The sequence below is a fragment of the Toxoplasma gondii genome, chromosome V (genome assembly GCF_000006565.2).
Source record: "Toxoplasma gondii ME49 chromosome V, whole genome shotgun sequence".
NCBI lineage: Eukaryota > Apicomplexa > Conoidasida > Eucoccidiorida > Sarcocystidae > Toxoplasma > Toxoplasma gondii.
Genome location: NC_031472.1, coordinates 2513309 through 2538401, shown reverse-complemented (window position 1 = coordinate 2538401; position 25093 = coordinate 2513309). Strand labels below are relative to the sequence as shown.

Here is a 25093-nt window from a genome sequence, read left to right as displayed (position 1 = left end):
TGCTGCGTCGTTAGCATGAGTGTCACTCCTTTGACTGGGCAGCGTCTCACTGTCTGACGTCGACCTCTCGACCGCCTGAGTGGGAAGTCGGAGATCCACGACGCCAAAGCGCCTTTCGTCCCGCTTCCTGTGGCTCCGACGCACAGACCACTCTCTCTGTTTTTGCTGTTTCTCGCACAGACGCAGTTTCGCAACATGTTCCGGAGAAAGACGCTTTCTGTCAGAGCACCTCTCGCCGAAAAAGCCAACTTCGCGCCGTTCGCTCGAAAAACGAAAACCTCAGAATACGTTTTAGACGCTAAACACACCTGTGTCGGTCAGCTGGTTCGATGCCTCTTCTTGGGGCTCTCTCGAGCGTGAAGGCAGAAGAACGAACTCGACTTGTTCACTTCCGCACTTCCCAACCAACGAAGGTCTCGTTTCGACTTCGTATCCACTCTGCTCGTGACCATCCTCATCTTCACAGCTTTTGTCCATGTCTCCTTCCTGTTCGTCGCAGACAAGCCTGTGATCTGTTTCGAAAAGCGTTCTTCATAAAAGTCTCTTCAGTGCTCTGAGTTTCTCAATTTTCCCTCTCAACGCTTGTACCGCAGCGTCTTCTTCTCTGTACGAGCTGGTGGTCAACAGACGCTCCAACTCTCTTTCAATCGCTCTCACTTTCCTCTCTATCTCTTCCCCCTTTTCCGTCTCTCTCAGGAGACCTCGCGGCGTCTCCCTCTCTCCCCCCAGTGTCTCCTTTTCGCCCCCCAGTGTCTCCGTTCTGAGAGGCTCTGTGTGAGGCACCGGAGGGACACGGGGCGCCAAGGCACTGTTTTCTTTTTCCGCAGGAGGAAGTTCGCTTTCTCTGGACGCCGTTGATGACGCAGCAGCGGACAGAGCCGAAGGCGCGGCGGCAGCGAGAACACGCGAACGAGAAGAAGTAGAAGGGTCGCCAGATGGAGGGAGAGAGGGGAGTCTGTTTTCGAGAACTGTCGAGGCGTGGTGTGGCAATTGAGAAGAGGGAAGAGCAGAAGGCAGGGAGGACTCGGTGGTGGGGGTTGAACGCGTTTTCGTCTGACTCTTCAAAAGTGCGAGGCGCAGACTTCCAATTTCTGATCGGAGCGAGTTCATCTGAGTTTCCACGCTCGTCTCCCAGCGAGGAGAGACGCCTGTTGTCTGCTGGCAAAAACCGAGGGAAGACGGAAATAAAGAACAATGAAACAGAACTGGAGACTTGGTAAAAGGCCGACGAAGCGGGAAGCGGCAACTGCGGTGACTCAGCGCAAGTACCGAGGCGACTTCGTCATCAACAGCAAGAGGGGATGGAAACGGAAAAAAACGTGAGGAAGAGAGAAGAGGCAAACGCTTTTGACGACAGAAACTTCAAAGGCTCTCTGCCGACGATTCTGGATATCTACGATGTGACGGGTGGAGAACAAACACCATGCGTGGACCAAGGAGAGAAGAGTTTTCTCGAGGAAAAAGAATGGTTGGGATTTGCTCTAGAACATGGAATTGAAGGGAAGAAGAGAAGACAGACGGGTGTGCACGCTGGAGAGCTGCCTGTCGACCCACGCGCGATGCAGCGACGAAACCAGAGACAAGAAGAAAAAAGACGAGGAGGAAACGGATGCTTTGACGGAGAGAAACAGAGAAAAACACGAAGGCGAGAGGCACAGAAACACTCTTTGGGCCGAGGGAAAGGAGAGAGACATGAAAACATAAGGAGACGACAGAGGAGAAAGCGCGTTTGGAGAGAGAAAGGCATCGAAAAGAACAGACACGAGAAAGAAAAACCAGTTCACTGACTTCTTTGACCGAGTGAAGTTTCTCCAGCAGAGCAGCGCAACTTTCGACGAAGTAGTCGCGACTCGCCGTTACTGCAGCCAAGCGACTTTCCAGATCTGCAACCTAAACGCATTTCCCGACACACGAACTAAGCTCTTTCGCAAAAATAGCATGTTTCAGAAAGTGAGAGAGTCTCTACTCTTACAGAGCCAGATATAGAGACATATATCCAGATAGATATAAATACACATATACACACAAACGCATAGACAGATGTACATTGATGTAGTTACACACGCGCTATGTATATATATATATATATATATATATAAATGTGAGGAGGTAGAAATACAGACATGTGTGTAGATGCATTTGAAGATGTGTATGCAAAGAGATTCATATGGAGATCTGTACGCGCAGAAAGAGGAGTGCACAAGTTAGCGTACGGACGTTTCTATAAACCGTATGCAGTGTATGTGACGCCTATGTGCATCCGCTTTGTGGTTGGAACGAGGGAAGCAAGAAAAATCGCTTTTTCGCTGTGTGTCTCGGCAAAGAAGAGTGTCCATGCATCTCTCCAGTGCAAAGAATACTTCTCAGCTGCGGTTTGCCAAAGTACACCGCGCTAGATGAAGTCTTTCTTCGCACTTCATCTGCTAAAGCGAGACAAGACAGTGAAGCAGCGAGCGCTCTTGACACGACTGCCACGAGCTGACGAAAACGCCGTTTTTCTGTCAACATGCTGACATCAAAAAGCCTAGAAAACTCGACGTGCGTCTCCGTAGACATCGCGAGACCGGGGAAGACGAACGCAAATGCTCGCCGAGACAGGCGCCTCCAAGTGGCTTCGCTGCTTCACCTGATACAGTTTCAGTTTGAGATCGGACTGGAGCTGCGCCGTGGGTCCGCTCGTGAGTTGCTGGCGAAGTTCACAATTTTCTTCTTCCAGGAAATCCAGGCGAGTTCGGAGTCGCGCCACTTCCGCCTGCAGCTCTTCGTTCTGTAGGTGCAACACCCTGGAAAAAAGAGAGAAAAGAAACAATCAAAAACTAAAACAATCAGGCTTCTCCTTGTAACAGTTCGGGGAAAGGATTTGCGAACGCAGATCTCCACAGGTATGTAAATATATACATGTATATGCTGATATACATGGAGAGGTGTGCGTAGCTAAATGGACTGTCTCTCTAGGAAAGAAGAGAGATACTACTTTCATATCTCGTCTCCTCTTTAACTATATATATACATATATATATATATATATATATATATATATATATGATTTACCCGTGGATGTACATGTATACAGCTCGATATACACATGAATATACATATGTGAATATTTGGGTGTGTGTGTGTTCCAATACCTCGTCAGGAGGTCGAGAACGTGAACAGGAGCAGCACGCTCTCTTGCTTGTATCCCTGCCGTTACGACTGTCGACCGAGAAGTCGAGAGAGACCTGCACATTTCTCTGCTTTTCCTCTTCTCATGCCTCGCTTGGCGGGACCGAACTCCCCTCTCACAGGTTGCCCGAGACCGCGTTGCAGGTGTACATACACCAGGCGTTTCTTACTGGCTCTTCTGTTTTTCGAGTTGAACCGCATGCTCTTTTTCCTCTCGAAGGCGCCGCGTGGCTCCGGTCATTTCGTCGCTGGTTCTCGCGGCCAGTTGAAGGCATCTTTCTCGTTCACTTCGTAGGTCGATCTCTCTGCTTTGCAGCTGAAAAGAGAAGATACCGCAAGTTCTCTTGTGTTCTTTCAGACACACGCTCTGTCCCGCGGCGGTCTGTCACTACACGGAAGTCCCTGAAACTCGCAAGGTGAGAGGTCCGAGAAAGAACGAAACAGTCGTAAGCTTCTCTGTCACCTTTTCTTTCTTCTTCAAATGCGCACACACGCATCTGCCCGGCACAGTCAAATGATGTCCAAAGATATTCAATTATATATATATATATATATACATAGATAGGTTTGCAGAGATATCTGTGAACCACGACGCAGTTACTCACGCAAGGCCAGAAATATATACACGTTTCAATCTATATCTCTATCAATATATGAGGCATTAAGCATGCGAACATGCAGAGGTTACATGCACAAACATGAATACACATGTACATGAAGCGCAAAACATCGAGTCACGAACAGGCCATCCATCAAAATCGGCATAACCATGTATATGCACGCACATGTACACATACATATACACCTATATACACATACGTATATAAATGTTTATATATACATAAATATACATATATACATAAATACGTGTATATATATATATATATATACATAAATATATATATATACACATAAATATATATATATATATATATATGTGAAAATAGAGGTTTTTAACAGTGAGACTATATCAAAAAAAATCTTTTTGAGCATCGGCGGCTGACGTCGAGAGCCTTTTGTTGCAGCTGCTGTGCCATTTTTTTGAGCTGCATTTGGAGGATTTGCAGGGCCTCTTGTTTGGCGCGGATTTCCTGAAATTCGGAGACAGAAAACACCGGGAACCTCGGAATACAAACGAAACGCGAAGACGCAAGAAGGCGCCGGAAAAACGAGAGACAGACACTCTAGCGTCTCTGAGAAGCGCAGCGTGGGCAGTTTCGAAAAGCCTTTGATTTTCCGCTTTACACGGAGTGGAAAACACGAGGGCGCGTGCAGACATTGTTTCGCACTCGCCTTTAGAAGAAATGGAAACACAGGTGGCACACTCTCACACGCGTTTCTGCACTGCCTCTTCTCCAGACCCCACAGAAAGGTACACAGACTCAGAGAGATGCGACAGGGTTTGGAAAAGAACAAAATGGGGAACGGCGGAGAGGAACGACAGGAGCGTGCAAGAGCGTCCTGGAAAGCGTTCTGACAATGACGGGGAGAAAAAGCCGGAGAGGGGTGTGCGCACAGACAGGAAGAGACCTTCCCGCAAATCACGCCGATCACCAGCGAAGAGCACAAGTCCTCTCCATTTTCTGGAAGTTTTGAAAAACATTTCGTTTATTCAGACTTTAGGATTCATGAAACGTGAGTTCAATGACACGCGCTTCTCCGCTCTACCTCGTTCTTCGCAGTTTCTACTCGCCGCATTTCCTCCAGGAATCGCTCCCGTTCCTCGACAGCGCGCGTCTGGGGAGCGCAAAAAAAAGAAATAAAAGGAGAACTGGACCCAAAGAGAGGAAAGAAGATGCATACGAAAAGGGAAGCGAGAATGAGGAGAGATTTGTCTCATTTGTTGCATAAACATGTTCCCTTCTTCTCTGTCGCTGAAACCTCCGTTCTCGCCGTTTGGGATTCTCCCGAGACCCAGAGCGACCTGAAAAGGCCTTTTCCATTCTCCTAACTTAGAACGTGTGCGATTCCTGTTCCGATAGCCAGGAAGATCTACGATGGGTTACACACCAGCATGTCGCCTCATCGCGCCACACAGAGAGGAGACTTGAGGTCTCTTTTTCCGAGGTTGCTTCCGTGTAAAGCGAAACTTACCTTCAATTCAGCGAGAAACTTCGCCTTCTCCGCGCGCTTCCAAAGCTCCACCTCGTACGCGGCAGAGAAAGAGAGACCGTCCTTCTCACCTAAAAAAACGACAAAAAATGGCAGCCTTCAGACCCTTCTCCCTTTCCCGTGTCTCCGTTTACAAAGCACAAAACCTGTTGAATTCCCAAAGATACATCGAGTCAGTTATATACTCACATCTAATCCATTAAAAAACATGCACATATATATATATATATATATGCATATGCGTGTCTATCTAGTGATGCAAATATTCATATAAATATGCATCTATACGTTTATGTACATATATATACGCATGCTCGTAGAGCGTTTTAGGTACATATATATATATATATATATATACGTGGATACACATGTACATATATATATATATATATATGTATGTATATATATTTGAATAGGTGTATGTGTGTGTCTGTTTGCAGATCTGCTGCCAAAAAATCGTCATTTCGCCCCTGCCTCATCTGTGTTTTCTCTGCTCTTCGTCCCCTCGTCCTGGAAGGTGTATCCCCGCAGCCAAGAACTGCAGTTTCTCAGGCGCCTGTCGAAATCCCGGCATGAAAAAACTCTTCCTACCAAAAATATCTACTTTCTCTGCAAACGATTCTCGACTCCTGTTTTATAGAAGACATCCATTATCTTTGCGGAGGATTCTCGGATTTTTGCAGGGAATTCTCGTTCTTTCCATCGAAGCCATGTTTTCCGTTGCCAGAACCTTTCTGTTTTTTCCGAAACGGTCCCTATCCTACTTTTCGCAGTTGGAGATGCGCCCCGCATGTCCGGTGCGCGCCACTCCGCATTGGCAGGTGCAGACGCCCTCGCAGGCAGTGACGGAGAGACACGAAGATGCTCCAAGTACAGCTGTACATGCAGGTGCCCTGCGAGCGACAAAAAACAAATACACAAATGCATCCGCAAGTGCAAATATACAGAACACACACATAAATAGCTATAGAAACAGGCAAGTATTTATGTATATATATACAAAAATATCCACATATATACACACCTATACATGGAAGTGTATATATGAGCGTATCTGTATATATACATATGCATATACATATATATATATATATACGAAGAAAACACACATTCACACGCAGATGCCTACGTGTATGTGAACAGACGTAGGATCGTGTATCGAAGAATGAACACGGGAGTACACGTGGCGTCTGAGACTCTGACGAGGGTGAAATAGAAGTGAGTCCGCCTCGTGAACCTTTGCAACGCGTGCGTTGCTCCGCGAGATTCACTCCGGCAACTTTGCGCAACCCTGGCGCAGCTTCCACCTTCTCCACCTCCCTCCATCGAAGACACTCTCCCCGAGACCTCCCTTGAAGTTATCAAGAGGTGAAACACGGGGCATTCCGAGGGTGCGGATCAAGACGGAAGTGAATCGTCGAGCCAGGCATGACAGGAAACCAATTTCGTTTTCTTGCGGCGAAACGCACCTACGGTCTCGCCGTGCGCCTGCGCGATGGGAAGCACGGCGCTGTACGCCTGGTAGTCGTGGGGAGCTTGGCAGTGTCGGTGAAGCGGCGTCTGGGTCAACAACCCCAAGTCGACGACCGCAGTCCCCACTGTCTCCTTCCCGAGCCCAGCGGCGCCCGAAGAAGCAGAGAAAGAAGAAGAAGAAGAGGAAGAAGAAGAGTTAGAAGAAGAGGAAGAAACGACGAACTCCAGAGGGGTGGTCCGCAGGGACTCGAAGAGACGAGCGGGCGAGGCAGTTAGCGTGTAGGCACAGAATCCCTCAGAGAGTGCAACCTAAAAGAAGTGAACCCAGAACGCAAAAGAAGCGTAGAATGCCACGGAGATGAAGCAAGGAAGAGAAAGGAGGAGAGGCAAGGACGGACAAAGAGAGGAGACACACGAGAGGGTGTTGTCTTCTGCAAAGCCGGTCGCAAGACTGCATGTTGATTTCACGGTGAAACGCGGCTGGTGGTGACAGGTGACCTGGCATGTCAGAGCTTCAGACACCTCCAGCTGTCTTTCGTCGTCATTTCTGAGGAGTCGAAGGAAACACAAAGCTAAGCAGAAGTCGAAGAACATGTGCTGCAACACATAAGATGACATGTTTGCCAATTCGTCGATTGGGGACTGTTTTTCAAGACAGGAGAGAACAACCCGTGTGGCCTGTAGAGTGTAAAGAGGCATTGGACCGAGTCTGCGAAAAATTAAAAACGATTTCCTTGGATGAATGTCTTCATCTGTTTAACTACCACTGAATCTATCGGGGTCACGACCAGAGAGGGCAGCAGCATCACTGCTGTAGGATTCTTCACTTCTTTCACGCTGTCACCTCGCTTTCATAGATCTCCTTCGGCCGACCCTGAACAACTTAGTAGGCGGGTCGCCATGCCTTTGCTTCCTAAAACGTTTCTCTGTTCTTCGAGTTTTCCGCGTTCCAGACTTACTGTCTCGCCGCTGCTGCAGTCCACCGGGGGTTCCGTCGAGAAGCTGTGTTGCGGCCCAAACGGCGCGTAGCTGTAGTGGACATGCACCGCGCGGCGGCTCGCGGGATGCCCGGCTCTCAGCTGTATGGACACGATGTCAACTGAGAGGCGCCAGAGGGCTTGCAGGTGCCCGGCGCTCTGAGGTCGAGAGATTCCAGCAGCTGAATAAGAAGACCTCCTCAATGATCCAGGCGCGGGAGGGAAACCTGCATCGAGACTCTCTCTCGAATTCAGTGCTGCACTCCTCTCAGGCTCACACTGAGACAAGAGCAGCATCTCCACTGACGTCTCCTTTTCTGTCTGCACTTCTGGGAGGAGCTTCCAGGCCTGCTTTTCTTCCTCTTGAGCACTCGCCCGTGGTCCGTCGGCTCTTGCACTTTCACACTTCTCTTCTTCCTCATTGAATGTTCCAGCTCGGGGCGACAGCGGCGCGGCCTCCACGGACCGCTGCTGCGGCTGAGAAGTGACATTTTCCTTCTCGTCTTCCGGTGAAGCCTCTGTGATCGCGAGACGGGACTCTCGGTCCTGCCACGGGGACCTCGAGGAGCTGGGCGGAGACGCCAAGTCGACGCGTGCACACTTGTCTCCTCCTTCTTCCTCTTCGCCTTCTTCTTCCTCTTCATGCTTCGAAGGCGCGAGCGAGGGAGGCTCTGGGTGGGGGTCGAGCGCCGGCGGCCAGGCAGGGAGGTCCGCGTCGCGGTCAGAAGAGGATTCTCGGTTTCTGAAGACGAGGAAAAGAAGCTGGGCCTGGACGGAGACTCGACGCGGCTGTCGCGGATGATTTGCAGAATGGAGAAGAGCTGAAAGGCAATTTGTCGAAGCCAACGCCGGCGAAGCAGCTGTTCCTGGTGGGAAGGCGTCTTCGTCGTGGAGCATCGCAAGGTGCTGCGCCACTCGCGTCGCGAGCGGAGAAAAGTCGATCGGAAGTTCGGTCAGACGCTGAAACGCAGAGCAGCAAGCGGTTTGAAGAAACAAAAGATGGGGGAAGAGCCTATACCCTGATTAAAGAAACCCAAGATAGCACCGTCTATTCCGGGCACACCTTGTCTTTTATCGGGTCCCTATCTACCATTTAAAATTGTATAAATATCTCCCCAGAAAAAGCTTATAAATAATCCTTGTACCAAGGAAGTTAATAGAACTAAGGATAGAGCCTACGAATTCTTGCTGAACTAGCAGAAAGGAGACCGTGGCTTCTGGCCAGCAGGGGGAGTAGACAGGAAGTCTGAGAGTTTCAGCAAAGAGACCGGGAAAGACTCAAATCAAATGGGAGACAGAAGAACTTTGCGCAGACAGTGTCGCTGCAGAAAGAAGTCGCGCTCCACAGTACCTTCGTCCTGTGAATCAACATCTCTGAGGCACGATGCTGAATGTCTATCGCACTTCGTTCACTGAAGCTTCCTAGAAGCCCCCTCGAGGCAAAGAAGGCAGAGACAGTCCACACGCGCTCTTACCCGCGAAGTGCACATGAGAGACGAAGATGAAAAAAACCTGGAACCTTAAGCCGAGGCAAATGCAGTCTGAACCAAGACCGAGCATGCGCGATAGAAGAGCGAAGAGACTCCATCCTGGACGCGGATATCTTGACTACGGTGGGAGTGCCTCTCAAGCGTAGTGGCATCCAGCGTCTTGTCTCAAGTTTTTTGAGACAACGATGTCGAAGTTGTCTCCAGATCTAAATACACTTGAAAATAATCATGACACTGCATTCTCACTAAAGGGTCCACAATTCCTACTCGCGTTTTTTCACGGTGATAGTTTTTAGACAGAGCGCATTCTTTCGTTTTTTTCGCTCACTGCATGCGCCGATCTGCGGGGGCCAGGTGGCCTGCCGCCAGGGACTTTGTCTGACTGAGAAATCTTTTCTTCTCTCGGAGCCTCAAGTTGAATCCAGGCGCTAGCCAGACCCTTCAAGTACAAAAGCGCCTCCTCCCAGCTGCCGACAAGGACGAGGGCGAACCGGCAAGGCGCGACGACTTCCTCCCGCACCCGGGTGTATGCACGGCCGACGCCAGGCTGTTCCGCCAGAAGGCAGGTCCGCCGGACGCTTCCGAGCCGCAGAGACACGCGAGGAGGGTCGGCCGCGAAAGCTAAGGAAAAAAATCAGAACGTAAAAGGGGAAACAGAGCAGACAGAGGAGTAAAGAGGTTGCTCTGACGTTAAGCAGCACGGGATATGCTGCACAGAGCAGGAGGAACTCGTGGATACAAAGGCTCGTACACCGTCTCAGCAGGAGCGGCGGCTGCACTGCAGAAAGGCGAGTGGCGTCCACTGAAGAACTTTCTTGCGTGCGTCTCGCAACTCGAGATTCTCGTTCAAAGCCAGGGTCCTGTCGCACGTCGGTGAGACTACCAAGTCACAGCATCTGAGACGTTTCCCCTCGTAGTTCATGCGAGGACAACGCGAGGTGAGGAGGACAGCAGCAGGACGCCACGCGTCCGAGTGCACATACACGTCAGAGGCACCTTGTGTATTTCTTAGCGTTCAACAGAGCGCTAGAGAACCAGCACCAGAACGGGACAGAGAGAGAGAGAGGAAACGTCCTTTGCTGCCACGACCCGTTCGGCGTCTGCTTCAAGACGCCGCAACAGAACGCCCGGTCAGGATTTCTATCACATCCCCCGTACCTCCTTGCCCGGTGGCACTGCCGCCGAGCTGCTGGCGGCTGCGCTGAGTCTCCCCGGGTGCTACAAGCGCATGCAGACTTCGATCTTCGACGAGGCTGAGAGACAAGAGAAATGCGTCGCCCGACTCTGGCGGAGGCAAGGCTGGATGGCCCCTGCACGATCCGTAGGGAATGCGAAACTCCTCTAGATGTAGTCGCACCCAGAGCAGCGTCCCGTCGTCTCCTGGATCTAGCTGCACCTCGTTGTCGAACTCGCGCACCTTCCCGGAGGTCGCCGCCACGCGCTTCCCCGGCGTCGGCCGGTCGAGCACCTCTTTGAGGCTGAAAGTGACATATCGCGGCTCGGCTTCTGACCTATCATCGCCAGGCGAGGTCCTGCCACTCTCGGATTCGGGGACAGACGAAAACGAAACCCTCCGCTGGCTCGCCGCTGGCGCCTCAGGCGAGCGTCCTCCCCGGCCTGTAGGCGACGGCGGCGTTCCGTGCGTTTGCAAGCGCGGCAGCGGCTGAATGACGAGGTAGAGTTCGCCGACACGCCAGAGGAAATCCGAGACGTCCAGGAGCGTTCCAAATACGCGACATCCAAAGGCGTCGACGTCCGCACAGGCGTTGGCCGCCGCTGTGTCTGGGTCGTGGTCTGCGCCGTGCGCCTCGCCTTGTCGGCCGGCGCCCTCTGCCCTCTCGGCGGCCTCTTTGCGCGCGTCGAGTCGCCTCAGAAGGCGGTGAAGCTTGCAGACAAAGTACCCAGCTGGCGAGGCGGCGAGGTCGTCGAGGACGCCATCCACCTCCGACAAGTTGACAGAGCAGGGCGCGTGGCGTTCCCCTCTCCGTCCCGTTGGCGGCTGATTCTCTGTGGAGACACTCTTCGCCTGAAACTGCAAGGTGATCGACACGCACGGAATGCTGGCTTCGAACGGATCGGCGTCCGCGGCAGAGTCCTCTCCCGTCGGCTCTACCGCCAACGAGGATCCCGAGGGGTTTCTCACGGAGCGTTCCATTTCTCGTTTTCGCGTCGCCTGCAGAGTTTCGCGTCCCTCTTCCTGTGAAGACGTGGAGGCGCAGTCCTCGCCCTCAGCTCCGACTCGAACCTGAAATTGTCGCGGCACGATGTGCAGCGATAGTCGCGGTGGAGGGCAGCGCAAGCACTCACCGGGAGGGCGGATGACGCGTCATCCTCAGCCGTATGCGCGGGCGTGAGACGTGCGTCGCGGCAAGAAAACGTTTTTTCGATCGGAAAAGAAACAGGTCAAGAATGTGGCGGTGCAGGCGAAGACGAATCCAACGGCCCTCAGCGGGTTGTTAGGGTTCCGGAAGACGCGCTTGAACACGACGATTCGCCTCGCGTGTGCTCGCGAGAGACGCCTCGCCTGCCTGTTCGCTGATGTTCTCCCGACGTCGGCGTGTGTGTGGGTGCGCTTTTTTCAAAAGAAATTAGTGTGGCAGAAGAGAGTGTTCAGACTCGAGCAGAAACCGACTTCGACCAGCTGGGAACAAGACACGCCTTCAGGCGAGATTCAGACGGGTATGAGTGCTGGGCTGTTCCGTCCGTCTGCGCGCTGTTTGGTCCCTGTCTACCACTTCATATGTGCAAGTGAAAACAAGAGAAAGACACAGCCACGTTGACAATGTTCTGGGCTCTTTTCTGCTGCTCAAAACCGTGCCACAGAATTACAGCGGCGCGTAAAGATGAACTGGCTTACCGCATGCAACGATGTGTGCGTCGGGGGTACGCGGTGCATCTGGAAACTGGCGGTCGTTTAATGAAGGGAGAAGCAGGAAAACGGAGAACGAAGTCGCGATGCGTTTAGAACCTGCAATCTGCTTTGGAGACGAGGAGACTGGCGGTCTCTTACCTCTCCGCTGCATGGAAAAATCCGTTTTTCCCCTGCATCTGTGTGCCTATGCCTACGACTGGAGCTCCGGGGGTCGGCAGCCGCCGCCTGCGGCGAGTTCATGTTTGTTTTCGAGAAACACGATCGCCAGCAGGGAGAACGACTCACTTTAGCGACGTCAACCTTTACACGGAATAGTCAAAAGGGTTGGACGGAATGGCATGTTGCGAGAAGCGCAGCCCTGAATATGTGTCGGCGGAGAGCCGCTGCACGCCTCAATGTTGAGAAACACGCTGACTAGCGAGTGCGCCCTCTTGGCAATGGCTGAAGATCCACGTTCAAGAGAAGCTTCAACAGGCATCCTGCCAAGTCTCTCGCGCGTTACCCTTTTCAGAAGTTTTCAGGTTGTCCGCCACAGGCAAGACAAACGCGCTGTTGCCTGACTTCGGAAATCTGAAGAAAGGCCGAAAATGCGAGAAAAAGTTTCAAGGTGATCTGGAGAGGCAAGAAAGATGAAGGGAAAAGCATACACCAACTTGAAAGCCAGGCAAGAAGCAATCGACGAAGTTAAGCAAGTGCCCGGCGTTCTGCGTCCTGCTGCTTCAATTCTCACTCCCCCAGAGGGAATAACGACTGGAACCACGAAAAAACTTTCCTTGAGTAAAGAGAGATACAGAGAGGAAGACAGGAGACAGCAAAAAGAGATAATGCATGACTTGCTTTCGTGTGTGGAGTCGCATACTCTGATAGTTTTCGTTGTCGAGATACATCAGACGGGAGTGGCCTCGCAGCGATTTTTTTTACAAATTCAATGGCATTTAAGTAACAAATTACACAACTGCGTCTACATAGATACATATATATATATATATGTATTATAGAGGGAGCTTTTATAGAGATAGACTTTGTGTATATAGAGAGACTGCTTGATTATATTCAGAGAGGTCGATAGACAAATATATAGGTAGACACATAACATGTGAGTCTATGTGAGTAGCTGAGTAGATCGAATAGAGACGTGTTTCTCCACCCCAGCATTTTTCCCAGACTTTAGAGCGCAGTGATGACTTCTCTCATTCGACCTCAGAGTGTGTCAGTGGGCCGGTTCGACTCCATTCCCTTCGTCGGGTCAGAGTGATTCTACAAGGTACCTCCGACGAGAACCCCTTGGGATATTCTCCCGAGTGAAAAACACACGCAAATCCGAGGGTCGAACGAGCGTTGTGTCATTCGGTGCTTCTGTCGTGGCCCTGTCCCTCGCTACTTCCAGCTTCACCTTTCGCCGTAGATTCACGTCCCCTAGTTTGGACAGCTTCTGCCTGTCTACGAACAGCACGTGCAGCGATTTGGCGTTGAACTGCCGCGACTGAAATTGTCTTGTGTAGCCGTGCGCGAGGAGACTTGGGCGAACTTGATGTCTCTCAGAGAAAACGGGATGGTTTGTGTGTTCTGCGGGAACGAGGACCCAACTTGTCATATTTTGATTTGCCTTTGACTTTTTCTGGAGTGGATTCCTCCGATCGCTCAAGTCACGCAAACCGCTATTCGTGCTTCTAGTCTATTAACAAAATTCTGTAACGAAAACCCGCCGTCAACATCCTAAGTAAAGTGACTCCAGATCAATACGGTTGAGACGCAGTGCGTGGATTACTAGAATCACTGGTATAAACAGAGAAAGAAAACTGAAACTCAGACGCGCGCGCTCTAGATGAAACTGTCGCCATTGCCCATGTGAGATGAAACTACTCGACAAAGAATAGCAGAGGAGAGGAAAAACTGCCTGATTCGCAAGTGGTGTCTGGCAGGACTCAAAATGTCATCACCACAAAATACACGACCCACAAGCACAATAGACAGAAACCAGAATATCCTTTCGTAAGACGATTCAACACACAAATCCATATATATAGATGACTATATGTGGTAATAAACAGTACACTGTACATATTTACGCATATGCAACGAGACCTACAGTGGTGTGGGATGCCGTAGCTTCGGAATCAAGCGCCCAGAATCTTTTGCTGAATTCGACATAAAGCAACTTTTCAGCTCCTAGTTCAGCCCCGTTCAAGCGTCAGTAAACTTCGTGAACTTTCAAAGTTTGGACACAAATGTGTATTTTCAAACACGCGTCCTGTAGACCACCACCTGACTCCTGGGCTGCTTAAGACAGCGCCTCAAGTTTCACCCCTCGCCGAATAACGCAGTCTAGGAACTGGAGAAAAGGGATGGTTCCCGTCCTATGAGGAACACCCTGAGATTTTCGGCAGAACGCAAGTGATCCTTTCTGCATTTGTGTCTGCTCTGACACTTTAGGGTCGATCTATGCTGCGTGACCGTCAGAGCGAAAGACGTTTCCCTAGTTCTTCCTGTGCCTCTGCGATCGTGGAGATTATAAAGCTCCACGAATTGTGTTATGCGGAGGAGACGGGCAGATTCTCTGTTCTTCGTGCGACTCTGTATGAGGGGATTGCTTTTCTTGGGACATGTCTGCTTATTTCTAATGACGCGAAGTGCGTGTCCTATTCAACTGGACCGACCTTCCAGGAGGTCTGAGGACTCTGTGTCTCGCGGCGTTGAAGCCAAAAAATCCAGTGCAAGAAACCTCGTCGTTTTTCAGCGGCAACATGAGAGCACACATATCGAATATGACGGCTTGCTCGTCACTGTACTGGCAAAAACTGTGTATCGGGGATCGTTAACATAAACTGAAGACTCACGTAGGTAGAAGGCGTCCAGACGTCCGCGCATTTCCTTGAAGCCTCAAAAAGAATCGAACAGATGGCTTGATTCACTGCCAGCACAAGGGGAGAAGCCATTCTACAGTAAACGGTGCACTTTGAAATTATTCCGTGGAAAAGAAAAAACTGACAGGAGTCAAGGCATTGGATGCGCGGCGCGGGGTAAACATCCACCAGGGAAGGCAGTCAAGCGCAGTGAATTCATAGTTTTGACACTTTGTTTCGGTTCTGGAAAACTAGGTACGTTGGTCGATCGATCTTGACCTGTAGAGAAGCCGTTCTCCCCTGTTCTTTTACATGGCGCGAAAGCGTTTCTCCACCCGTCATTTACCAGTCTACGCATCAGGAGCAAACTGTTGCCCTCACAATGGAGGATCAGAGCCGCTTGCAAGAGAAAAACAGATCTGATAGGGGTTCCGTGAAATCCCCCCCTCCCCCCTCTCACACACGCACAGCCGGACTGGGGATGCATTGGTGTGTGAGGAAATTCGCAAACTTCAGGCAGATCGTCTGTCGTTTTTGTCCTGGACTCGGACGACAGATCCAGTGTCGACTCCGAAGAAATCAAGAGAGGCGGCGTCGTCGTCCAACGGGGTGCTGACCGGCATTTTCTGGGTGACACCAAAGAAGAAAGAGTCGTGAGACATACGTTCCCAGCTCTGCATTTCAAGACTGAAGTCTACAGTTCTCTGGAAGCTTCGTTCGATTCAACCTTCGTCCACAGGACTCAGCGAAGCTTCGGGCAAAACTACAGCGCCTTCGATATACACTCCACAGCCTCCTCAGTGCGCCATTCTACCGATGCTACATGCATGCGCCTGGTGTAGTTACTAAGAAGAACTGTAACACCTAGCGCTAGGACCGTCACCCTTCTGTTCCACCCTTGTAAAAGAAGTGAGTTGCACATTGTACATCCTGTCTGCGAAAACGATCAATGCGCGTGGGAGGAATTCAAGTAAGTGATTTCCAGACGGCTGCTAGAGTCGAGAAAAACGGGGAGAGAGTTCTGTGGGGGACGCACGCGAACTCTTCAAAACGACCGGCTGACAGAACGCCCCGCGGACAGAGGATTGCACACAGAATCTGCGACTTGTGCCCGGTTTCCCAGGGGCGCCCTCAGCTACGTGTCTCCTTTCAGTGTAGTTTCGCGTGGAAACCCCCAGTGAACCGTCGGAAAAAAGCGTGTTTCTGTGTCGGTTCTCCGCCATGCGGACATGCGCAGGTGTGCTGGATTTCGACGTGCTGTCTCCCTGCTTTTTTCGAGCTCGTAAACCCCGAGAATTACTGCGCCACCAAAGTCGTCGGTCCCTTTGGTCGGCGTGCTTGTCGACGCAGAATACCGCGTATCGGCGCTCGCACTTGAGAACTCGTGTTTTACTCTCCCGCTAATTTATGTTTGCGTCAGAAAATCCCTCACTCCAGCAGGTTTGAAATACTGTTGTTTATCCGGTAAAGATTCTGCAACAGCTAGTGAAAGCATACACCCTGCAGCAGCGCTTTGAAAAACTAAAAGTGAGTACAGGAGTCGTGATCCGAATGGGTCGTCCATCCTGGCTACCCTGTGAGCTGAGAGTCGAACGGTGAATTATTGACGAACAGGCACAAAGTCGTCTTCTCTGAATCTGCGGAAAGGTTTTCTAGAAGAAACGACTTCAGCTACAAAGGCGCCGCTTTTCTTTAGCCTCTCTGTAGTGGAAAACGCGGACTCTCGCATCCCAAGTCTTACCCCGTCGTTGTAAAGAAGTTCTATGTGCGCAACGGGAAGTCCAAACAGGCGCATGCATAGTGTCTTCAGATCTCTGAAAAGCACAGCATAGAGATGGATTCAAGAAATTATAAAGACGTCCTGCATTCAGGTACAAGATCAGAGATCGATTGACACATATCCAGAGCAGACAAAGCTTTCCATTTTTCCTCACCTAACTCTTCAAGTTGAAGTTCAGTCCGGGACTCCGCGTCTACCGTATATAGGGACAATGTCCATGCGCCGAGAGAAATACTTCGAAGAATCAATCATTTCTGTACGGCCTGCCCTACTTGACGTCTCAGTTCGAGATTTAGATGTTCCCCTTTAGAGCTGCGAGCTATGTAGATCACCGACTACTGAAACTCATTTCGCTTCTTATGTTGGGATCCTTGTTCCGCATCTTACGTTACGATACACGTTTGCCATTTGTTATTAACATGTAGAGAGAGGTGGAAGCGTACCTGACTCTCATTGATTTTGGGATTCGCTTTTTTACTGCCGGTTTATCGAAGATGGACGCTGCGTCCGGTTGCAGGAGAATGCCAATCAGAGAGGAAGCGAGCACGGCGGCGCCTCCTTCCCCCTGGGTGGTTGCTGACCGGAGAAGCACCGAAAATGAGATCGAACACCGAAATCCAAGTCTCTACATACACGAATTTGAAGACACCCGCACTCACATGCAAGTGCATCTTCCATAGGGTTACGCACATTCATATATATATATATATATATATATATATATATGTACATGTATATGTATGTATAGTTGTTGAACCTTGTAGAGATTCGTGTAAGGCGGCTTGTGTTCGAGAGAGCGACGAGGTCTTTTCTGAGCAGTATGGCTGCAGGACGTCTGGCATCACCAAAGAGATTTTTCGACGAACGTCTGGGGAAATACATCGAAAGGAGTTGGAAGAAGCAAGCTAACTTCACTTTGCAGGCAAACGAAACTCCCCAAATCACTTACCAAGAGAAAAGTCCCCGTGGATTTGTGTGAGACGGTCGAGCAGCTCATCAAACGCAGAATTATTCTGCGGGAAAGCGAGACACAGCGGGTAACCTGGAGTTCCGTTTCAGAACAGGGAAACACATAGCCTTTCTTTCGGCTGCAACTTGAGCGGCGGGGAGCGTGTTTTGATTTGACGCACGACTCGTATCATAAAGAGCACTCTTCTGCCTCTGTTTGTGACTGCGCATGTCGCTGATAAGGAACGCTGTTTGTTGAGAAACAACGCCTTTGCTCAAAGTGCAAAGACACTCGACGGACGCCCAAATGTGCTGTGAAAAAACTCGATGTTGCTCCTTCGCTTTGCCCTTCTCCAGTCAGAGTCACCTTCGCCGCCTTGACCTCTTTGTTTTCGATTCTTCTTCTCCTCGTGCTCCGATCAAAAGTTGCAAGGGATTTGTGCGCAGCCGCACTCAGGCGCCGGTGTCTCTTTGACGCCTGTATTCCCCTCGTCTGATGCACGTTTGAGAAAGGAAAGAGTTGAACTCTAGGAATCTCACGCTATGGGACTTCCTTTTGGATTGAGGTTTAAAAGTTGTGTTCCAGCTCTGTTGTAGGTTTTCTCCCTAGACAGACCCAGTGTCGAAACCTGGAGACCTCTGCGTATATGCCTCGACTGTTGATCCCTTTCGAGCTTAGCTTCTACACTTGCTTCACTTACAGATCTTCTTTTCTCTCTGGACTCACGTGCTCCTCTCCCGGGGTAGGAAGCTGCAGTGCCTCGACGAGACCAGCTGGAATGGGGAGCGAGTTCTCGTTCTCTGTTCTCCTGATGCGATGGAGCAGGGAAAGCGTGTACTTCTCAGCTGCTGCTCTGTCCGCCTTAGAAATTGTTCCGCCACTCAGCACTTCCAGGCAAGGGAAAAGCGAAATCACGACCTGCAGAAGTAGGAAAAAGATACAAAAACTGCGCGTCTCCTCAATACGGAGCTGACTGCATTTTCACGGAATTCACAGGAGGAAACGCGGGAGGCAGAGAGGTAGGGTAAGCTGACGACCATTTTCTCGTGTCTCGAATCGCCAGGAGAAACCCTCTGAAGACAAGCGTCGTCTTGTTAAGAGATTCAATAGACGTCATCACGTAACGAGGTGACGACGGTATTTCCTTGTGACTCATCTGTGTGGATGACCCAAGAACATAGAAATATACGTGTGCAAGCGCGCATAGATGGTTGCGCCTTTGCACCGAAACGGACTTCTGCTTCTGCTTGCCGTGGAACTCTAAACTCGTTTTCACATCTCTCACTGCTGGGTGGGTCGAAGAAGCAACGACACCCCGCTTCTCCCCTCTCTCTTCCTTTGTCTACCTGGCGCTGCGGAGAAGAGGCTCCGAAGCCTGTAGAGACGGCGGTCACCTTTGCAGTTGCGCAAGGTTGAAGAAGAGGATTTCCTTGAATCATCAGTCTCTGCAGTGAGGGGAACAGCCTAGCGAGAGCCGTTATTGTCTCCCTGAGGCAGAAACGAGAAGGAGAAACCGAAAGGCAGAGGCAAAGTCGCAGATTCTCCGACAGTAATGACAGAGACGTGAGACAAAGTCGTCGTACGAGAGAACAGATTCTCCAGCGTGCACTTCGCTTCTACACAGTGCGTCCAGACACCAACGTGACGCGCATGCACGTGCCAAGATAAACAAGCGCATCGGCACTGCGCCTGCAGGTGGGCGAGAAGCTTCCAGACGAACGTCGACGTTGTCATAAAAGCAATGATGCCCACAAAAAACGACACACACAAAAACCAACGACAACACGCACAAGGCACAGAGACCGACGCGCCCGTGACGACCTGAGAAAACAAGCACGTGACCTCTCATTCGGCATGCGCCCCCCGAGCATGCACTGATTACATCCACACACCCTCATTTATACAAACATACATATGCATGTATTCACACAAACACCTATATACAAACATGCAAACATACATCCGAATATATATATATATATATATACATATATACATATATATGCATATATGCATGCACATCTATACATACAATAATGTATGCATACATCTACACGTAGACACAAGTAGATCGATGCACAGCCACGTCTGCAACTGGGGAGGTGTTAAAGAAAGAGGGAGAGAAAGACGTGCGTCAAGCGCGAGCGTGGACCGAGCAGAGACAATTTGAATGTTGTTCTTTCTGCCTCACCATTGGTCAACGCAATTATCTTCAACACACAGCTCGCGGATCTTCTCCCGCCGGTTCCGGTCCAGAGCGAGAGCCCACGCAGCAGCCAAGCAGTCGCCCATTTCTCTTGCCTCTTTCTCCAGCCGATCTGCGACACAAGCATACCCTTTCGCGCTGTCCCCCACTCCACATGTCTCTCGAAAGTCTCCGTTTCCCGTCTGATTTCCGGCGCTTTCAACCGTTGCGGTCGACTCGGCGCCCCGGGGCTCGGCGGTACGTACACCGCGACCCCCGCACGCAGCCAGGTCAGGCGTCCGTGCACCCGAGAAGTCTCCCAACTCAGCGTTCACGGCGCAGAGAGACTCTAGCCTCGGCAAGTGCCGCATGCAGGCAAAAATCGCCGCCCAGGACTGAATGGGATTGTCTGAGACATCCAGAGAACGGAGACCATGGAAAATTCGAGAGGAGGGGTTCTCCAGGACCGCTTCTCTCGGCGGTAAAGGCGCGTGTTCATCCTTCAGAGACAACGCGGTTTCTTCTTTTCCTATCTCTGTCCTGCGCTCGGGCAGCGAAGCTCTGGGATCGAAGAGAGGAAAAGGGGGTAAGACGTCGTCCGGAGAAGAAGCAGTGTTTCTTTCAAAAGGAGAGAGGTCGTTTCCGCGAATGGACAAACGCTGCAGGTTGGGCGCGAGAGCATCAAAGGCGAGAAGCTGAAGAGCGGAGAAATCGACACACCAAGAAGTTCGCAAACGCGTGGAAAAGCCGTGTTCACAGGAAAACGCAGTTCGTGGTCCCGGATCGCAAACTTTGTACGTGGGCAATATATGCAGAAAAGCACTCCCGTAAAAGAGCGATGGTTTCTGTGTCCCCGCAGCGCCAGCTATCTTGTCCGCAGAGATCTCCTGTCGACGGCAGAAAAGTCGCGTTTCCTCTCTCCTGCCCTCACCTCTTCCCAGGTGACAAATGTTCCGTCGAGTTGCAGGTCGTTCAGCTCCTCAAGAATTACTCGCTCTGTGTGTCCGCAGGGCTCTGCCTTTCCAGACGACGCGAACCCCCCGGAAGGCAGCGTGGACGCCTGGAGTCGTGTGCCGCAGAGAGAGAGCGACGAGAGGCGAGGAACGCACCGCAAAATCCCCAGAAGTTCCTCCCAGTTCGTGATCAAGCTGTTTGCCAGCGACAAACGTCGGAGATCTGTCCAGAGAAAAAATCCAGAGAAAGAACAAGGAGGACGGGAAACCATCTGCGAAGCGAACAACGCGAGATGGGATTACAAGACCCCATGCGATTTCTTCTGTCCACCCTCTTGCTGCATCACACTCGTCAAAATATATCTGCAGGACACTGGCTTCTGCAGTTCAACCAAAACCCTGCAAGGACGTGTATTCCTCCCAGAAGAAAAACTGGACTGCACGTACAACAAGAAATTTTGAGGAGCGCCGGTGCGTCGAAGAGGCAGTCTGTAGACCACTGCCGAAGCCGGAATCGTCAAAACAAATAGAATGGCCCACCGATTCCGTGCAGAGTAGCAGTAAGAAGGAGACGACTCGAATGGGTATCTCCACTCTTTCACAGCTTGTACCACTTCACTTCTACAGCGATTACGTGAGCATCTCTTGCCCGAACGATACACACGCTTTCCGTGTTCCCCAACGGCACCACAGTCTCCTCAAACTTGAAGGAATCGAGGAAACATCCAAGACCGAGAAATCGGAACTTCCGCGAGCCGGCCCAAGTCAGAACAGAAAAAAAACGCTCCTTCTCAGTTCATGAAAAAGAGAGACACGAAATGTGCCGGCTGCTGTTTCTACTTTCTTTCCGCCTTCTGCTGGTTGCGCTGTCGTCAAAGCAAGTCTCGAACAAGCACATGCGCCTTCAAAGACATACCCGCGCCTACGTGCTATTATATATATATATATATATATATATACATACATACAAATTGGTTCATATAACGTGTATATATTTCCATGAAAAACGTGTTGATGTAGGTGCATCTGCACATCAGGTGATGAAAGAGATCCAAACGCGCGTGTTCGTTCACCTTGAAGACCTCTTCAAGGAAAGACTGGTCGAAAATGTTTTTTGTGGACAGCTTGGAGAGGCGTACAGACGCAGCCGAGAGTACATGTAACCTGTCTCGCGAACGAAGTGAGTTTGCTGCTTCATCAGAAGGAGAAGCCTCACGACCGGTTTTTGCTTTTTTCCTTCGCTTGTCCTGTTGCAGCGGACACAAGCCTTTGCTCTCCTTACTTGGAAGGAGAAGGTGAGGAGGCGAACCCGCGTAACGAATGGCAGAAACACTCGTGAAACTCATCGCGTTCAACAGATGCAGACGAGCAAAGTGTTCCTCTGCCTGCAGGGAATGCAGCGAAAAAAGAGGAAAAGTGAAAAGATACACAGGAGACAGCTTGGATGCAGAAGCACCACCAAGACTGAGGACAGCTCGTAAACAGAAAAGTGGAAATGGGAGGAAATACACAGAGAGTACAGAATCGAACAGGAGAAAGAAGGTCAGCGGAGCAAGACAGCTTTTAACAAACGAGATAAAATACCGCGAGGCAAGAACGCAACCTTCTGTCAAAATTCACACCTACAAAGCTCTTCACTAGCACAAACACCAGCATACATCTACATATACATACAGACACACATATGCACCTATGTAAACAATTGCACATATATATATATATATATATATATATATATATACATCTAAACATATACATGTATATACACATATACAATCATATAGATATTTATTTACATATGCACGTGTACATACGCATATATACAAATAGATATACATGTGTATATATCTATATCTAAAGAGAGAGAGCACGCCAGCATCTCTGCAAGGGCAAGTAGCTCCTTCACCTCTTGTATCGACACAAGGACTCATCTGTCTGGTTCCACACGCATGTATACACACATGTGTATATGCATGTGTATATGTATACGTGTAGAGAGGCGTTCAGGAGGCATGCGGGCGTCGCCTGTTTGTCAGCTTTGAGTGTGCATGCGCCGGAGTCTCGTACGCACCTCCTTGCGTCCGACGAATTCCACGGGTTTCGTCTTGTTTGTGAGAGGGTTGACGAGGAGCATGGAGTCTATTTGTTCTGGGAAGGGAAAAAAAGAAAAGTCTTAGATGCATTTCCACAGCCTGTCGCTGCTCGCTGAGGCGTGTCTGTCCGACTGCGGTCGGTTACCTCTGGACCGTATCAGTGTATATCCCGAGTCGAGAGGCAGCTGAAGTTCAGCACTTTTATCTGAAAGTTGTCTGCGTCGAAGACGACGGGAAAAGCCACTTTAACAGACAACAGACACGTGCTGTTCTCCTTTAATTCGAGCAGACAGCAGTGGAGCAAATGAAGTCCCACTTCTGCACGGGTGCCTCGAAAAGTGGGATCTTGTTCGGGTGTATGTACACCCGAGCAGAGGTCAGCAAGCCACGAAGATAATGCCCTGCGTAGTCAGTGTGGGCTGTCAGTTCCTTTCTTTCGATGACCAGACAACTGGATGATCCAAGCCCTTCTCTCTTGAAAGATCTTTTTCTTTCAACCCCAAGTCCTTCTTCTTCTCCCTCTTGGTCTTTGCCTTCTTCTTCTCTTTGTTCTTCTCTCTCTTCCCGCCCCTCTCTTCTTCGATGGGAGACTGTTTCTTGGGTGGCTGTACGGTCAAACTGTCAAGTCACCATGCGACTGCTTGCTTTCCGTGAAATCGCTTGAAGAAATACGTATCCGTCCCCGCGACAGTGCAAGGGGGACGGTCCGAACATGCGTGTCTTCCTCTCTTCTCCCCCAACCTACTGAAACCGTTTAAATGGAACTGCCTCTTGGTGTGAGTTGAGTCTCGTTTTTCAACTGCAGTTCTGCTCAAGCAATACATTGATTTTCATTCGCTTTCCAGTTCCTCTCAAGGTTCTCCTCGTCCTTCCTCGCCGCGCGTCCTTTTCACTTTCTTCTCACCTTGCGTGAGCTTTTCGGTGTATCTCTCGAGGACGGCTCTTTTGAAGTCTGTCGGTTCGAGCAATTTGTGTCTCTTGACGAAAGAACCGGCCGTGACGCGCTCCGCCTGCTCTCCATCCGCGCCAGAGGCTGCCGGTTTCTTCCTCAGCGACCCCACACAAGAGAAGTAAACTTTCCCATTCAAGGACCCGTCGTGCTTCCCGCGTCCAGCGTCGTCCCACTCGATCCCTATCCACAACTCTGCGTCTTCACACAAAGAAGAAGAGGAAGAAGTCTCATATGATGCAGAAGCGGTTCTTCGGGAGTAGCCCTCGACAGGACCGATGTATCGGACGGTGCCGAGGTGGCCGTCCAGGTCCGCTACTCGGTCACCTGGGGTGTACGTACACCTCAGAGGCGAGACGGCAGAGTGACTTCCGGTGTAGATACACCCCGTAGAGGTAGCTTGGCGATGCAAGAAGGTGCTTTCGGCGCAAGCGCCGGCTGCCTCTAAGGAGGCCGCGGCTTCTTCCATGTTGCCGTACCGTTTTTGTGGCAGAGAGAGACCGGAGGAAAGACAGAAAACGAATCGATGTGTCTCGTCTCCGCGAAAAAGTCTCCAGGTTTGCCGAAGCGAAGAGACTAGAGGTGGAGGAGCAGCTGTGATCTCGCTGGTACGAGCAGAGGCCTATCCTCGTTCCTCGACATGTGTTCACCTTCCCTTTCGCTCTTCTTTGTTTCCTGCTTTGATTGTTCATGCTCCCTCTTCTCTTTCGCCCGTTTTCCTCCCGCTTCCTTGTCGCTTTTTTCCTTCAACACCAAGGCTGGAACGAGATGTCGCGGAAGGCAGCCTGGAGGGCGGAAAAAAGTGGGGACAGGAAGGGGAAAGAGGTTGCTTGGGATGCCGAAGAAGACAAAGTCGAGTGGGAGGAAGTGTAGGCGAGCTGAAAAGCTGCAGGGAAGGATCCGAGAGGAAGCAGGAGAGGATTCTTCCCCGAGAGGGGCCGGGGAATGCAACTTTCGAGAACATGTGCACGTTTTCGGCTAAACTGCTTAGTTTTCGCTCGGGTGGTTAGTGAGAATTCGAAAGTGTAGTTGACAAGGAACGTGAAGAGACCGAGAAGGTCGGAGAGAAAGCGGAGCAGGAGCGAGCGAATGCAAGCCCAGAAGAAAATACGCGTCCCTGAAAGAGCTACCAGTCGGAGAGGGACACGAGAAAGAATGGACGAGGAGAGATCTGGAGAAGAGAGAACAGAAGAAAAACAAGCAGAGTTCCGTCGACGAAAGACACACACACACAGAGAAAGAGAAGACT

The 25093-nt window shown here is 50.6% G+C and overlaps 2 protein-coding genes across 2 annotated transcripts; both read right to left on the bottom strand.

The window, feature by feature from the left end:
- Positions 1-1362: 1362 nt before the first annotated feature.
- TGME49_285210 (hypothetical protein) lies at positions 1363-11375 on the bottom strand (the record flags this gene model as incomplete). Its single annotated transcript, XM_018781942.1, has 11 exons — positions 1363-1890; positions 2627-2783; positions 3339-3484; positions 4173-4259; positions 4837-4905; positions 5263-5351; positions 6045-6173; positions 6750-7062; positions 7713-8690; positions 9549-9841; positions 10379-11375. 11 exons carry the CDS (start codon positions 11373-11375, stop codon positions 1363-1365), a joined length of 3786 nt encoding a protein of 1261 aa, XP_018637711.1.
- Positions 11376-15447: 4072 nt separating this feature from the next.
- Positions 15448-24313, bottom strand: TGME49_285220 (CAP-Gly domain-containing protein; the record flags this gene model as incomplete). The annotated part of the gene is made up of 11 exons (XM_002369139.1): positions 15448-15561; positions 16677-16749; positions 17159-17291; positions 17665-17728; positions 18391-18582; positions 19011-19152; positions 19856-20544; positions 20781-21025; positions 22085-22187; positions 22874-22950; positions 23800-24313. The coding sequence occupies 11 exons, from the start codon at positions 24311-24313 to the stop codon at positions 15448-15450; spliced, it is 2346 nt and encodes a 781-aa protein (XP_002369180.1).
- Between the last annotated feature and the right edge of the window lie 780 nt (positions 24314-25093).